We start from the raw sequence: 14,784 nt of genomic DNA on the forward strand, positions 1-14,784 counted from the left end.
CATACAAGGACTGGGTCTCACTGATATAGGTCCGGCACTTCATCCCACCGACAAACAGTTTATCTTTATCTCCAGCGCCCACCGCAGTCTGTCATGTATTGACTGCTTCCTTACACATCTGTCGTCAGTGGGTAACTTTGCTCAATATAAAGTCCTACCTAGAGTGATTTCGGATCACTCCCCGGTTTGGACGGAATATACGCAATGGGAACGCCAACCCCCTGCCAGGATAGTGATTAACCCATGGTTTCTACGTATCCCAGACGTTAGAGAAGAACTCCGTACACAAACGGGGAATTTTCTTAACGGAAAACGTGGATTCTGTGGACTCCGCACAAATAGTCTGGGAAGTCTTCAAAGTGGTTGTCAAGGGATTAGCCCAGTCGTTAAAGACGGGTTACATTGCTAATCAAAGACAACCTTTGGTTAAAGTAGAAACTGAACTCCTGGAACGGGAGAGCGAACACTCGCTGGATCCCTCGCCCGACACCAGTCATCTGTTTCTCCTTAAACAGGACGAGTTCCGGATAAAAGCTAGGGAGCAGACAGTGGCCAAGGAGCGTGCGACACAACATAGACTCTACGAGCTTGGGGAGAGGGCAGGCAGGACATTGGCGTGGCGGGAGCAAGGCTCCAGATGGGTCCATGAGCTGACGACGCCGGGTGGGGACACGGTAACACACCCAAAGGAAATGGCGGAACAATTTGCTGACCATTTTGGGAGGGTATATTCCCCTCTACAAACTATACAGCGGACGACTCCCATCAACTCCTCAGGGACAGCGATGTTCCATACCTCTTGGAGACAGATAGGGTCGCTATGGATGCAGACCTTTCCACTGAAGAAATAAGCAAGGCCCTGGGGTAACTTAAATCGGGAAAGGCTATGGGGCCCAATGGAGTACCGGTGGAGTTTTTGAAGGCTACAGCCTCCTTGACTGTGCCACATCTGAGAGCTTGGTGGTGGGTCAACTACCCCTAGATCAGCGCCTAGCCACTATTGTAGTTCTTTATAAACAAGGTAAGACCGATCTCACTAATAAATGTGGAGACGATGATAATAGCAAAAGTCTTGGCAAATAGATTAGCGACAGTTATTACCTCATTGGTCCACTCAGATCAGTCTGGCTTTATGCCAGGGCGAAACACGGCTCTTAACTTGCGTCGTGTACACAATGTAATGGCGAGAAGGCCATACATAGAGGAAGACGCAGCGATCCTGTCCCTTGACGCCTCCATGGCATTTGATTCCACAGAATGGCCATATCTATTTGAGGTGCTGCAACGGACAGGGCTAGGCCCCAAATATTTGGCCTGGGTGAGACTCCTATATACTGGGGTATGGGGACAGGTGAAGGTTAATGGTTTTACCTCCCGAACGTTCGAACTCCACAGAGGCACGAGGCAGGGATGCCCACTGTCCCCGCTGATCTTTGCCCTCATACTGGAGCCACTGCGGCCTGGATACGAAGAGACGTGATGGTGCATGGCTTGCGCTGGACGGATGAGGTAGAAGATCGTGTATCGCTCTACACAGACGATATCCTACTTTATCTGGCATCCCCATATAAATCAATTAGTGTTGTTTTGGATATATTCACAAACTTTGGTAAATATTCGGGCTATGCAATTAATTGGCGCAATTCAATCTTGTTCATGATGAAAGGAGGGGGTTGCCACGTCTACCGACGCAATGTGCGATAATGGCAGCAGCTGATGGTTTTCGATACTTGGGGATCTTTTATTACCTAGGACCCAGCCTGTTTCTACGACTCAAATTTGGCCCCGCCTCTGGCCAGACTGCCTGCAGATGTGAAGCTTTGGAGGACCTTGCCCTTAACAATGGTGGGGAGGGCGGCGCTTTTCAAGATGCTGGTCCTTCCTCGTTTTCTTTATGTCCTGCATAATTGCCCCTATAAAGTCCCAGATTCATACTTTAAAGCGGTAGAGGGTGAGATCACTACAGTACTATGGGATGGAAGGGCCCCTAGAATTGCTGGGCAGAAACTGACGAAAGGCTGGTACAATGGGGGCATAGCCCTCCCAGATCTGCAACGCTACTACTGGGCGGCGCAACTAGTGACTGTTAACCATTGTTTGTATTACCCCCCGAATGACCCAGCATATGCCCTTGATAGATACCAGACTGACTGCTCGGGATATCTGGGGGCTCTCTACACCATAGATAAGAAAAATAAAGGGAATTTCTTTGGACCGACTAAACATATGTTGGACATTTGGCGTATAGTCACAGCTCGACTGGGTTGGGCTGGCACTCTCTCGCTGGCCACGCCACTGTGGTTTGTTCAGAAACTGGGAAGATTAGGGTACCATCCTGGATTTGATAAGTGGGACCTCATTGGGATATCCACAGTGGGAGATCTGATGAAAAAAGGGGCGATATTGACCTTTAGTGAGCTCCAGGAAAAGTATCAGCTAGAGCGGGGAGAAATATACAGATACTTACAAATCAGACATGCATTACAAGCAGCTTTTCCATCCCTTGCAGAAATACCGGAGTCGTCTCCTCTGGAAGATCGCCTACTTGATAGACCCCTCAGGTCTACGGCGATATCCCTAATATATAAGAAACTGAGCAATAACCTTCCGGATACCTTCCCGAAACCCAGGGAGCGCTGGCAAAATGATATGGGCCCTATAGAGGACAAAGATTGGCAGACAGCACTAATGTCCCCACGTGAGGCGGCAATACCTCAGAGGTTTCGCCTGATCCAACTCAGAATACTCCACCGATCATATATTACTGGGACAATTTTGGCCAAGATAGGGTCCAAACCTGATGACAGATGTGTAAGGGGTGTGGTCAAGAGGCCACATACTACCATTCTCTGTGGACCTGCCCCAAGATATGCACTCTCTGGGAGAGAGCCACAACTCACATGTTTAGGGCCCTAGGAAAAGAAATAACACTAACACCGACTACTGAACATTTGGGAGGCCACTGACTTAACGGAGATTGAACAACAGTTCACAACACTTTGATACAGGCTGGTGAAGAGGGAGGTGGCTAGGGGTTTGGGGGATAAGAACCCACCTCGTGCTACTCTGTGGGTCAGGGAAATGGACAGGTGTATGCTGGCAGAGAAAGAGGTCTATAAGGTGAGGGGCTGCCCTAAGAAAGGGAACAGGAAATGGTCACACTGGAACAAACACAGAGGAGACCTATGTGTATCACCCACGGTCGAAATGGAGATGCGTAGGCAAGAGAGACTTGATAGAAGATGTGCCCTGAATAACCCTGAATGATGCTGAACTGAAATTTTCTAATGGTAACATGCAATATGTCGTTCAATCATGTAATGTACTACTGCGACTTCAAACAAAGTATAAAAAAAAAAGAAAGAAAAAAAAGAACTGACGACATTGCGCATTCTCTTCGGTGGCGAATAGATCTAACCAAGGCTCTCCTCATTGCAGATAGAGACCTTGCGCCATGTCTGAGCTCAGATGCCATTCGTGATCCATCAAGCACTGGCGGCTGAGCTCGTCCGCCCTGGCATTCAGAGAACCGGCCAGGTGTTGAACCACCAAGGTAATGCCTTGATGTTACAGCCATGTCCAGAGGCACAGAGCCTCCTGACATAGGGTCCACAACCCCACCTCACCCTGTTTGTTGCAAAACCACATGGTAGTGGTGTTGTCCATGAACACCTGCACTACACTTCACCGGACTGAGGGAAGCAATGACTTCAGTGCAAGATGGATAGCCCGAAGCTCCAAAAGATTGATATGAAGCTGGGACTCCGCCAGAGAACAGAGGCTTCTGAGCTCCGCCTCTCTAAAGTGGCCGCCCCATCACAGGAGGGATGCATCCGTCACCATTGTGTGCTCCAGTTGGGGAAGGGAGAGGGATCTGCCATTAACCTAATCGCGATTTGTGAGCCACCACTGCAATTATCGTGCAGCCCCCTTCGGGATCTGGACGTGATCGGACAGGTTGACTTGATGATGTGCCCACTGGAATTTCAGGTCCCACTGCAGAGCCCGCATATGCCACCTGGCATGCTGCATTAGCCGGATGCAGGAGGCTATCAGGCCCAGGAGCCGGAGGGTCATCCTGACTAAAACCCGAGATAGAGGCTGAAAGATCGGAATCCTACCCTGAATATCCTTGACTCGCTGCTCGGGAGGATAAACTCAAAACTGCGTCGAATCCAGAACCGCTCCGATGAAGGGGAGTTTCTGAGAGGGACTCAGGTGCGACTTTGGCACGTTGATGGAGAACCCCAGCAAATGCAGGAGGTCGGCCGTAGTCTGAAGGTGGGTGACGACTGCTTGGGGCGAGCCTGCCTTCAACAACCAGTCGTCAAGGTAGAGGAAGACTGACACCCCTGACCTGCGCACATGAGCTGCGACCACTGCCACCACTTTCGTGAACACCCGAGGGGCACTGGTAAGCACGGCAAACAGAAAATGCTCCTGGCCTACCGTGAACAGCAGGGAACACCGGTGGCCTAGCTTGACGGGGATGTGAAAATATGCGACCTGCAAGTCCAAAGCTACCATTCAGTCTCCAGAGTCAAGGGCAGCCAAGCCCTGAGCCAGAGTCAACATCTTGAACTTCTCCTTCCGGAGGAAGCAATTGACATTCCTGAGGTCCAAGATGGAGGCAGGCCCCCTTTCTTCTTCTTGGGGAACAGAAAGTAGTGGGAATAACAACCACGTCCGTTCATCGGCAAACGGCGACCGGGAAACTTCGGAGGAGGGATACCGCGTATCTGACCAAATCGCCAGGACTGCGCGATATAATTGTCCAGAGGACTAAACGTACTTTCAGTGGATCCCCTCCCGGTTACTGCCTAATACATACACGTATTAAGCATACAAATACCAACCGACAACTCGGCGTGCTCACTAGTAACAGAGGCATACACACTTGCTCTCTGGTTCCTTCTTATTGACATACCTTCTACACGACTTACCGACTCCCAGCGAATACTGATTGATGTCTACATTGATTATTTATTCTTCAAGACCTGCTCACATGCAGGCTTGCCACAAGCCCTGAAGAGTCGTTGTGAACTATATCCACACGACGAAACACGTGTCGGCTGTTTGTGGACCCATTAAACAACCCACCTTGAGACACACATCCAAGAATCTGCATCTGTCCTTTTGTGATACTGTTGTTGTATTTCGAATTTAATTGCTTACCAGTTGCAAAACCTATGTGTTTTGTGTGCGAGAGCAACGCTGTTTTTCAGTTTGGTGAAATTCTTTAGATTTTCATATTTGAGGGGTTAAGGGCTTCCCCGCTCGCTCTGAACGCACCATACTACCACTAAGCTATCAATATCCCCAGACGTATACACTAGGCAGAGCACCTTAATCTTACTGAGTTTTTGTGTCTAAAAACCCTCATCGCTGCAGGAATAACAACCATGTCCTACTTCTGGCCCAGGAATGCGCTCAATGGCCCCCTTGGCCAAGAGGGTCGTGACTTCCTGTTCGAGAAGCGCAAATTGATCCCCGACATGCGGTGGAACTGAGGTGGCACGGGTGGGGCGCAGATTCGAAGGGGAGGGAGTAGCCCCTTCGGACGATTTGCAGCACCCACCTGTCCGAAGTGACAGAGCGCCAGTGGGGGAGGTGATGTTGAATCCTGCCACCCACTGGCGTGGGGTGCACCCCAAAGCTTGAACTAGGAAGGTTTTGAGGCGGATGCTGCGGGACCGGAGGTGGACTGACCCCCACGCTGGCCCCCTGTGCCGCCACGGCACCCACCACGCCCTTTGCCGCACTGAGGTTGGTTCTGCGCAGGCTTCTGACTGAACAAACGTGTAGGGGCGCCCCTTCTTTGGCCACAAAAGGAACAAAAGGTAGATGTGGCCGGGCGTGTGATGGAGAGACCCAAGTACTTGGCCGTAGCCCGAGAGTCCTTGAAACGCTCTAGCCTGTCGCCAAACAGGCGAGTACCATCAAAAGGCATGTCCATGAGGGAACTCTTGACATCCCCTGAAAATCCTGTGGACCGCAGCCAGGCATGGCGATGCAAGGCCACCGTCATGGGGTTGGCTATCCCCAAAGAGTCCGCGGTGTCCAGCCCACACCGAATGGCGAACTTCATAGCATCCTTCCCCTCCGCAACATCTTGGGAAAACATAGCCTGAACCTCCTCCGGGCACTGGGGCAGAATTTGCGCCACCGTGTTCCACACAGCGTGAGAGTAGCGGCCCAAGATGCATGCTGTGTTGACTGACCGCAGCCCCAGGCTGGCAGAGAAAAACTACTTCTTGCCAAACTGCTCTAGCTTTTTCGATTCCTTATCCGGCGGAGCTGCACTTTGGGAAGTGGAGGCCTGAATGACCAGGCTCTCCGGGGTCAGTTGATTTGTTGACGTCAGCGCGCATGGGAGGGGCCTAAGTAGTCTACGTGACTTCATCTCAGCGCTTACGACACCAGCTTCAGACACGGAGCTGCACAACGCCACCTACGGACAGGCGGGGTACTGCTGACGAAAAACGTTCTAGATCCAGTCTGAGGCCTGGGGATATTGTAAGGTAAGGAATCTTTCACTAACGTTTCTCTTTCAGATCACCATATACCCCTGGACTTTCTAGCCCAACATCTTCACTGAAGAAAATGAGCCCCTCACTTGTTTATTATACTGAGAGTATCTTTGTTGAGAAACAAGACTTCATTTTAGCTACATGTCACGGTATAGAAATTGTCTCTGCTGCCTTTCAGATAACCACAGAAAATGGAACCTGTACTTCTAAGAGAGGATAACTGTAGCTCCAGGATTTAAGGGGTATGTATTCATACCCCTTAAATCCTGGATATCTATCAAAAAGCTGTGTACCTTTATCTATAGGAGGGAGCAGATTTTCAGCATCATAGTTGCCAATCTCTGTATGGGCCAGATGCTCAGCATCCAAACTGGATTAGAGTGAGACACAAATAACTCTTCCATGCATCGACAGGCTATCTTCCTTGCAATAGGTGGACTATCTGGAAAGTAATCTGGTTTGAACTGTGAATTCAGCATTGGTTTTGGTGCAGACCTCACTATCACTGCTGGTGTCAATGAAGCCGAAGAAGATGATTTAGGTGTCAAGGACAACATGGAGGCAAAGACACTGTAAGAGGAAGACGACACCTTGACCTACTGTGGAGGGAGCAGTGGAGAGACCAGCTTCGAAACAAGCACTGAATGATCTTGTGTGATGGAAACCATGACCACCCTTACTGCATTGACACGGATTTGATCGAGATCGAACTTACTGGTATCTTAACAACCAAGAAAGATGCCTCAGTGGGCTTGAAGAAAGAAAAAAAGACATGATGGCCATGGCTCTTTGAATGCTTGAACTTCCGAACTCACTTGAGGAAAAGGAATTCGCTCCTGTACCGGAGTCTCCTCTCAAGGAAAGGTAAATCTGCTTTTAGATTATTTTCTATTCTTCTCAGACCTGGGGGAGAGGGAGGATAAAGCATGGGAGAGAGGGGGCTGTTGCAGGCTTTTTGGTATTTTGTTTTTAAAGTGCTTCAAAGGTGAACTAATACAAGGCCTGGTCCTGAACCTGCAGTATGTCCCTAGTTCTTTCTGGAGCGACCCTTCAACGACGCCAACATCAATCTCTTTCCCGGACGGCTGTGAGATGAGTAGAAAGTCAAAGATCACATCTGACATGGGCTTTGGCCACAAACACCATAAGCAAGCATTGTGCAAATCAGTCACCATCACCAGTCAGTGACGGGAGTGCAGGGCTTGGAGTCTGAAGATACGGGAGGAGACCAGTCTCTATGAAGAAATAAGCACTCACAAAAATGTCAAAAATATTTTTTTTTAAAACTCACAATTGGCTCTGGATTCCACTCACGAGAGGAACAGAAAAAAAATGACATCAATGGAACCTGTGCACATGATATGCACCTGGCTCTATCTTGAGATGGTAGAAGCACTGACGAAGACAAATCATTTCAAACTTTCAAGACCTTCACTCTCACTTGGCATAACATTACAACTAAGGAATCTGTGGAAATGAGTAACTATTAGTAGTATTTACTTTATTTTCATAATGTTCAAATCATCTTGCAATCGCTACGCCATTAGGTACTTCGGGTTTAGATTAGGAAAATAATTACTCTTGGAACTAATTATTCTTGTTCATCTACTACTGATATCGTTATATTTCATGAAATTCATCTTAATCTACAAGCTTTGGTCCTGGTGATAAGATGACATATGAAAAATGCCAAAGAGTTCAATGCTAATTGTACAACTCCTTTATTTTCGGGTGTCCTGCTTTTAAAGCCGGTGCCGGGTGCCAGTTTGGTTTTATGGTCACTTGGCCTCTAGCATGGCACAATATAATGTAATCCAATATATTATTGAAATGATTCCTATCAACTCACCAGTCAAGGCACTACTCATATCAATGTCAAATGCTCAAATAAATTTGCTTCAAACTTGTTTTGAGATTATCTAAAAATGTGTTTTACTCAAATATTGATTCTTATTTCTTGTTGTTAAATTCCTATATGTTATAGCAATACAATCAGTTATTTTAAGTTGGCGTGTTTTGCTTTCATATCTCAGTTTATACAGATTTCGTTCAACATCGGGCCAATGCTTTTCCTTTCACCATGGCTCTTCCTCTGCAGACTAAGTCCCTGGTTCAGAGTTTGGAAGGGGGTACTCCATCACAAAGGTGCCAGATAGCACCCCCACCTAATTACAAGTGCATTATGTCCTACAGAGCGAGTAATAATGCAGACGGGATTGAAGTTGTATTTGTGATTGAGTAACTTGAATGCCAAACTCCAAGTCAGGCCATAAATATTACAAGAGTTACTCTTTCTGTTACATCTGTGCTTCCTTAGATGCTGTGGTTCGGAAGCACTAAAGCCGATTCAGAAACAAAGTTACTTTTTTCATATGCTAAGGCATCATTTTTCAATAGTCAAATTCTTCTGCAAATAATTAATATAGGCATTGGTTGTTGAGAATTTAGAGGTAGCACCTCTGAATAGCGTAAACAATATTTATCATGCACCAAGAATTTATAGAACACTTACCCCATCCTTTTTATCTCTCTCCAGCGCTCCGTGCAAGAACTCCAGAGAAACTTCTTCATTTTCATCTAGCCACTGCATCACAAACTGCTCAAACCACCTAAAGCAGAAAGGTGAAGAAAGAACACTGCTCAGGCACAATCCCCATGTATGCATCAACCTCACAGAGGTCCATGATAACACAACTTTCAGAACTTTTAGTGTCAAGAGCTTTCATCAGGCAACAACGGTCTGCTTCACACCAGAAAAGTGGCAACTTTGAGAGAGAGAAAGATTTTATTGTTTAACTTACACATATGGCGGTTGAAACCATCTTTATCCTTAGAGCATTTCCTAAACTTCAAGAGACAATAGAAACACTGGCTGTGTTGTACCGCTGGCTCAATAACTGTGTGTAAAGTTTTGTTGAATACCCCATGTGACATACGCTCTAAATTATGAAAGAAACAAGCAGTGGCCTTGAGAAGGACAACTGTTCTGTTCCTCCCATGCTCCCTTCTTGCTTCCTGAGATGATCCAGCATGAGAAGCGTCCATGTGAAGCTAACGTTCTCCTCCAGTCTTGCATTTAGGTCGTGTTTTAGGTATGAATAAAAAGTGGTAGAGACAACCATGTCAAAAAATTACTTGCCTTTGATAACTAGTGCAACCTTTTGTGTTTGTTATTGAGAAACATTAAACCATCTTCCTAACTATCAGAAAGAATAAGGAGGATTTCCAAAACAACATTTAGCCTGGATATCACACTTACTGTTTTGTAAAAATGAAAAAACAAACTCATAGTCACGCAATTTGAAAAAACCACCTCTACACCCTTAAAAGTCCTTCCTCTACAGATAAGCAACAGATGCACCGCTGCAAAGCTTTCACAATAAACTATTTTAAGCAGGCATCATTTTACACTACTCACTGAAAACTATTCATGCAGCATGAAAACTGTAAGGATGGCAACCAACAATAGAAACTGGATAACATATCAAAGTTCATTTAGCTTCACCAAAACAGAGTCTTCCTCTAGTTACACCTTTTATATAGGTTATTAACCCATAAGAAACCTACAAGGGGGACATCCAAAATTATTTATTATAAAAGCAATTATTAACCTTTTGCGTCTAAAAACCTACAATGACCATCAAAACAATTGCATTTTGTGGCGCACGCACGTTTGCATTTTCCGCTTTAACTTATAACATCATTTGTAGGAACTTTTGACTTGCGACATACCACAAGCATCGTTTCAGTATGTTGCCACCCAAGAATAATAACTATTTCCACATAGTCCACCATAGCTTCTCCAAAATCATGTTCCATTAACCCTGAGGCAGAGGCGTAGCTAGAGCTTGTGGCGCCCGGGGCTATCCCTCAGATTGCCGTCCATTGCATCCTTAGTCCTGTGACTGTGTGAGGAATTTTGAATCTCCCCTCACTGGTAAATTTCGGGCACAAATATTTCTAACATGTATCATTGGAATGTTAGTTTTACATTGGTCTATTAACTAGTGCAAGTAAGTGTTAACTATCTGAACCCGCAGTTGTAGAGGGCTGCGCACAGCACCCTGGGGCCACTCGCTTAATTTTACTGGTGTGATTCTTTAAAAATACTTTTAAACATATTTGTCAGCCTGCCTGACTGTGACCACTATGTGTGTCTCACAGGCTCTCCCAAGCCGTGCCCAGAAATCATGCTATCGCGCACATGCTCACACCGGCGGCCGGAGTCCGTGAGTCAGCTGACCCTAATGAATTTATGGTATAGGCCTGAGGCAATTGAGATTTGTGTTAGGGCTTCCCACACCCTGTTATAGTCTGGGCCCAGGTCCCATGTGGGACAGAGAGAGCAGCATGGAGTTTAGAAATTCTTCTCTGCTGGTTTATTATTTGAGCTCTTTCCATACAGCCGCAATGCCACATGTTCACAGACAGGTACTCTCAGCAGCGTACATCGTGACTGTCACTCGAGACAGACTACTTTTGCACTTACCTGCGTGTATCTGGATCTGAAGGTGGGGTGTTGGATTTAGGGGTCTTTCAACACTTGCTGTGCTGCAGGCTTTAAACAGAAATGCAGGGTGGACTGAATACCCTACCGACTACACAAGCTATTTCACAAGGAACATTCAAACTCACAGTCAGGATCCTTGTGCCCTTGGGAAGAAGATGCAAGAACGGGTCCATTGCAAGATAGCTAGACTTCTACACAGGAGAGTCAGGGTACAGACATGCTGTATGCCCATAACCACTGTCACAAGTCAGCAACTTTCAGCAAAAGGGTTATGGAGAAATGCCACGCACAGACTACAGAGCAACAGAAGGGTCACAATTCTGGAGTCTGAGGAGTGCTAGATTTGGAACAGGATTGGTCCTGTTGATTGAGGACACCAAGCTCCCTAGCAGCCACTTTATTTGGCAACTATACCCCTATACATACTGTGCTGACTGACAGGGGGATGTGGGAGGCTGTGGCTTCAGATAATGATAAGTGCGTATATCACATTCACGTCTACACACCTAACATGCCTAACACAGAAAAAAATCCTTCTACTTTGAAGCAACAAGCAACATAAATATTTTTAAAAACTGAACCTACGGGATTAAATCCATGCATTCAGATAAAACAATCTACTCACAGACATGCCTGGTGGGACTTTAAAATAGGCCTTGGTATACATGATTTTTCTAGGTCAAACCCCCCGCAATCAGGGTTGAGGGGGCCGCTCTGTGGTGACGAAGTTTGTCAGGCTAAGGGCTCATTTCACGCAGAATGTTACACCGAACTGTAGAATCCCGAGGAGCAATGTCCAGCATGCGATGCCGCCCGCTATTAACAAGCAATCGAAATATGGTTTACCATCATGCCAGAAGTTCTTTAGTAAAAATTAGCGCCGCTCACCTACTTGGTACAGTTGGTACTTGATGCAGGAGGCGTCGTGGCCAGGTGGGCTAAGGAGATTGGCGGTTCAGCGGGAGCTTCCGGGGGGAGGGTGGAGGGGGGGGGGGGGGCAATGGGTTGGTGGGTTGGAGGGGTGGTTGCTGCTGCCTCAGCTTCTTTCTCGTTGTTCCCTCTTCATTACCGCTTCTGCTAGTGACACACGCACCGCGGGCAGGCGGGGGCAGCATGGAGCAGCACCTGTGCGCCGTGTCCCGTGTGCCTGCATCTGTTCCTGGACAGCAGCTTCTTTGCAGATTTACCACGCGCGGGCTGCGGGAGCTTGCCCACGCTGCAGTCAACACACAAGGCAGACGTGCCACTTATCCCATTAATTTGTGAGAACTTGAAGACGCAGTACCTGGACTACAGCGTTGCCCTTCCCTTGGCACTGCAATTTCAGCGCGAGTGCTGACCAAATATTGTGCCCAGGGCCGTCATTGGTAGCGCTTTCGTGCGCTACAAGATTAATGGCCCAGGGGCGGTCACAGGACCCACAACAACCAACGCGGTACGTCGCGCACCGTAAGTGCACTTACAAGTAGGTGTGCTGCTTGCACTTCACACTGGGGCCGCGCGGTAATGGCGGCCCGTTTCGGTGGCCGTTATAATTTATTTGGGGACACTGACATTACTGTAATGACACTTGAGTGTCCCCAAATAAATTTTAAAGGCCGCAGGACGGGCCACCAGTGCCGCGCGCCCCCCCCCTAGCTACACCACTGTCCTGATGCAGATGCACGTTGCCCCACGAATTTAAGAGCAGTGCAGAGGAAAAATAAAATAATAACAAAGCGTTAACATTTTTTTTTCTTTCCAAGGTATGGCGAAGGGCGGGGCTGGTTAGAGCAGGGTCAAGGGAGGAGTAGTGAGAACACTCAAAGTGTGCATGAATGTATGACCGGCTGTCTTGGGCCAGCCAAACATTCATGCATACTAGCAGTACGCTAGATTGTTATATCGTTTTTTTATGTGACTGCATATATATACTGTTCAGGCAAGATGGTGGTACTGTTCGTTCTGTTCACTGTCTTGATGCTTGTTATAACGTCTCGCCCACTTCTGTCTATTAATCATTGCAGCACACATATTCTATAAAAAAATCACTTTGGTTCAATAAATATTGAAAATGTCCCTTTGTGTATTCTTTGTATAATTTCTCTGAGCAAACGAGAGCACGAGTTATGAGCGAAAGGTTCCTGATCTATCACCACCATCCCTGAGGGATCTGGGTTGTCATGTTCAGTGGTTGCCAAAACTGTTAGCTCCCTGTCTAGGTTTAGGGGGGCTTACAGTGGCACTGTGAGGTAGCTGGTCCAAGGGACGACATATCCTGCAAGGTTGCACATTATCAGTCTGGCACCCTCCCAAAGTCTATGTCATCCACTAACGCGCAGTTCCTACTGATAAGTGGAAACTACACAATAATATGTATTAAATCTGTTTGCCTGGAGTGAAACCTAAGGAGCAAAAGACACACAATTGATGAATGGAAAGAACAAATAAAAACATTCACCCCCAGTCAAGAGATCTGGGTTAAATCCATCATTCTTTTGCTCACCATGCGACCCCAGTTTAGACCTTGCCATATGCAAATCAGTCATGACCCTGTGGCTCATGGGAACAGTCCAGCCCGAACTGCTAAGCCAGGTCCTCCCTGGACTGGAAACAAGCATCCTAGGGCCAGTTTCGGGGTTTCACCCCTCTTCAGCCAGGATAGCTTGAATCCAGTGGCACAGTGAAACCTATGGCACTTGTCTAGGACCCCTTGGTGCATTCTGTGCATCCGGTTCGGTGTAAGGTGTGTGCAAGGTAATATGTGAAATTTAATCAATTTAAACCTTGAGTTGCCTCACACTGCTTTTGGATAGCCTATCATATTCTTTCACCCTGTGTCAGTCAGTGAGCTCTTCATCTAGTTCTCTGCTCCCAACTCGTGCAAGGACTGAAGGGTCTGACCTGAAATACCCTTTGTAGGAAAGTGCCCCTTTTTGACATGGCCACCCCCACTTTTTGCCAGGTATCTGATGCAATTTTTACAAAGTGAACTGGGTTCCCGCTAACTAGGTTCCCACTGCCAGTGTTCTGTTACTAAAACAAGGTAACTGTGTAATTGTTCCCCAATTGGCAAGGCCTTTAGTACCCCTGCAAGTCCCTAGTAAATGGTACTTTCTCCTAAAGAGGATCCCTAAGCGCTGCAGCATGTATTGTGCCACCATAAGGGACCCACCACCAAACTCATGTAGAATGTCATAGCAGGCTGCGTAAAATGTGTGCAGATAAAAGTGAAACAACATCAGCCTGTGTGTCATGCCCACAGAAACTGCATGCAATATATCTCAGTCACCCCAACAGCAGGCCATACAGCCCTAAGACAGTGTGCATTATATTACATGTGAGGACATATCTGCATGAGCAAATATATCCCTCTGCTGTCTAGTTCAATTGCTAGATTAGTACAAGTGAACAGGGTAGCCATCTTAAGTTTTTGTACTGGGCACTGGTCATTACGAGCTCCCCAGCTACATGATGGCTTTACTGATCAAACACCTTGCGCATATAAATCCATATGGATGCCAGCAGTGGGTTTATTAAGATATGCACCCAAGGGAAGGTTAGACGTGACCCTGAAAACCTACCAGCCTCTTAGTGTGCTGGCTGGCAAGTATCGTCCTGCTTGCCACTACACACATGGTTCTGAATGCCTGCAGGTGAGAGGCGCACTTAGTGAGAAACAAAACCTGCTTGGAGGAAGGTGATCACAGTTCCTCCAGCAACATGTATAGTAAACATGCATACCAAGGCCTGGGACTTATAACC

General features: G+C 47.1%; 1 protein-coding gene across 7 annotated transcripts in view; it reads right to left on the minus strand.

Annotated features, from left to right (window-relative positions):
- UNC13B (unc-13 homolog B) overlaps positions 1 to 14,784 on the minus strand; it is a 3,555,093-nt gene that overhangs the window by 723,232 nt on the left and 2,817,077 nt on the right. For all 7 annotated transcript variants that reach the window (XM_078674667.1, XM_078674666.1, XM_078674664.1 and 4 more), the window contains one exon: positions 9,043 to 9,139. In XM_078674667.1, coding sequence (XP_078530793.1) covers positions 9,043 to 9,139 — 97 coding nt within the window. The remainder of the gene's footprint in view (positions 1 to 9,042; positions 9,140 to 14,784) is intronic.

This window comes from Lissotriton helveticus, chromosome 2_1 (assembly GCF_964261635.1).
Source record: "Lissotriton helveticus chromosome 2_1, aLisHel1.1, whole genome shotgun sequence".
In the NCBI taxonomy this organism is placed as follows: domain Eukaryota; kingdom Metazoa; phylum Chordata; class Amphibia; order Caudata; family Salamandridae; genus Lissotriton; species Lissotriton helveticus.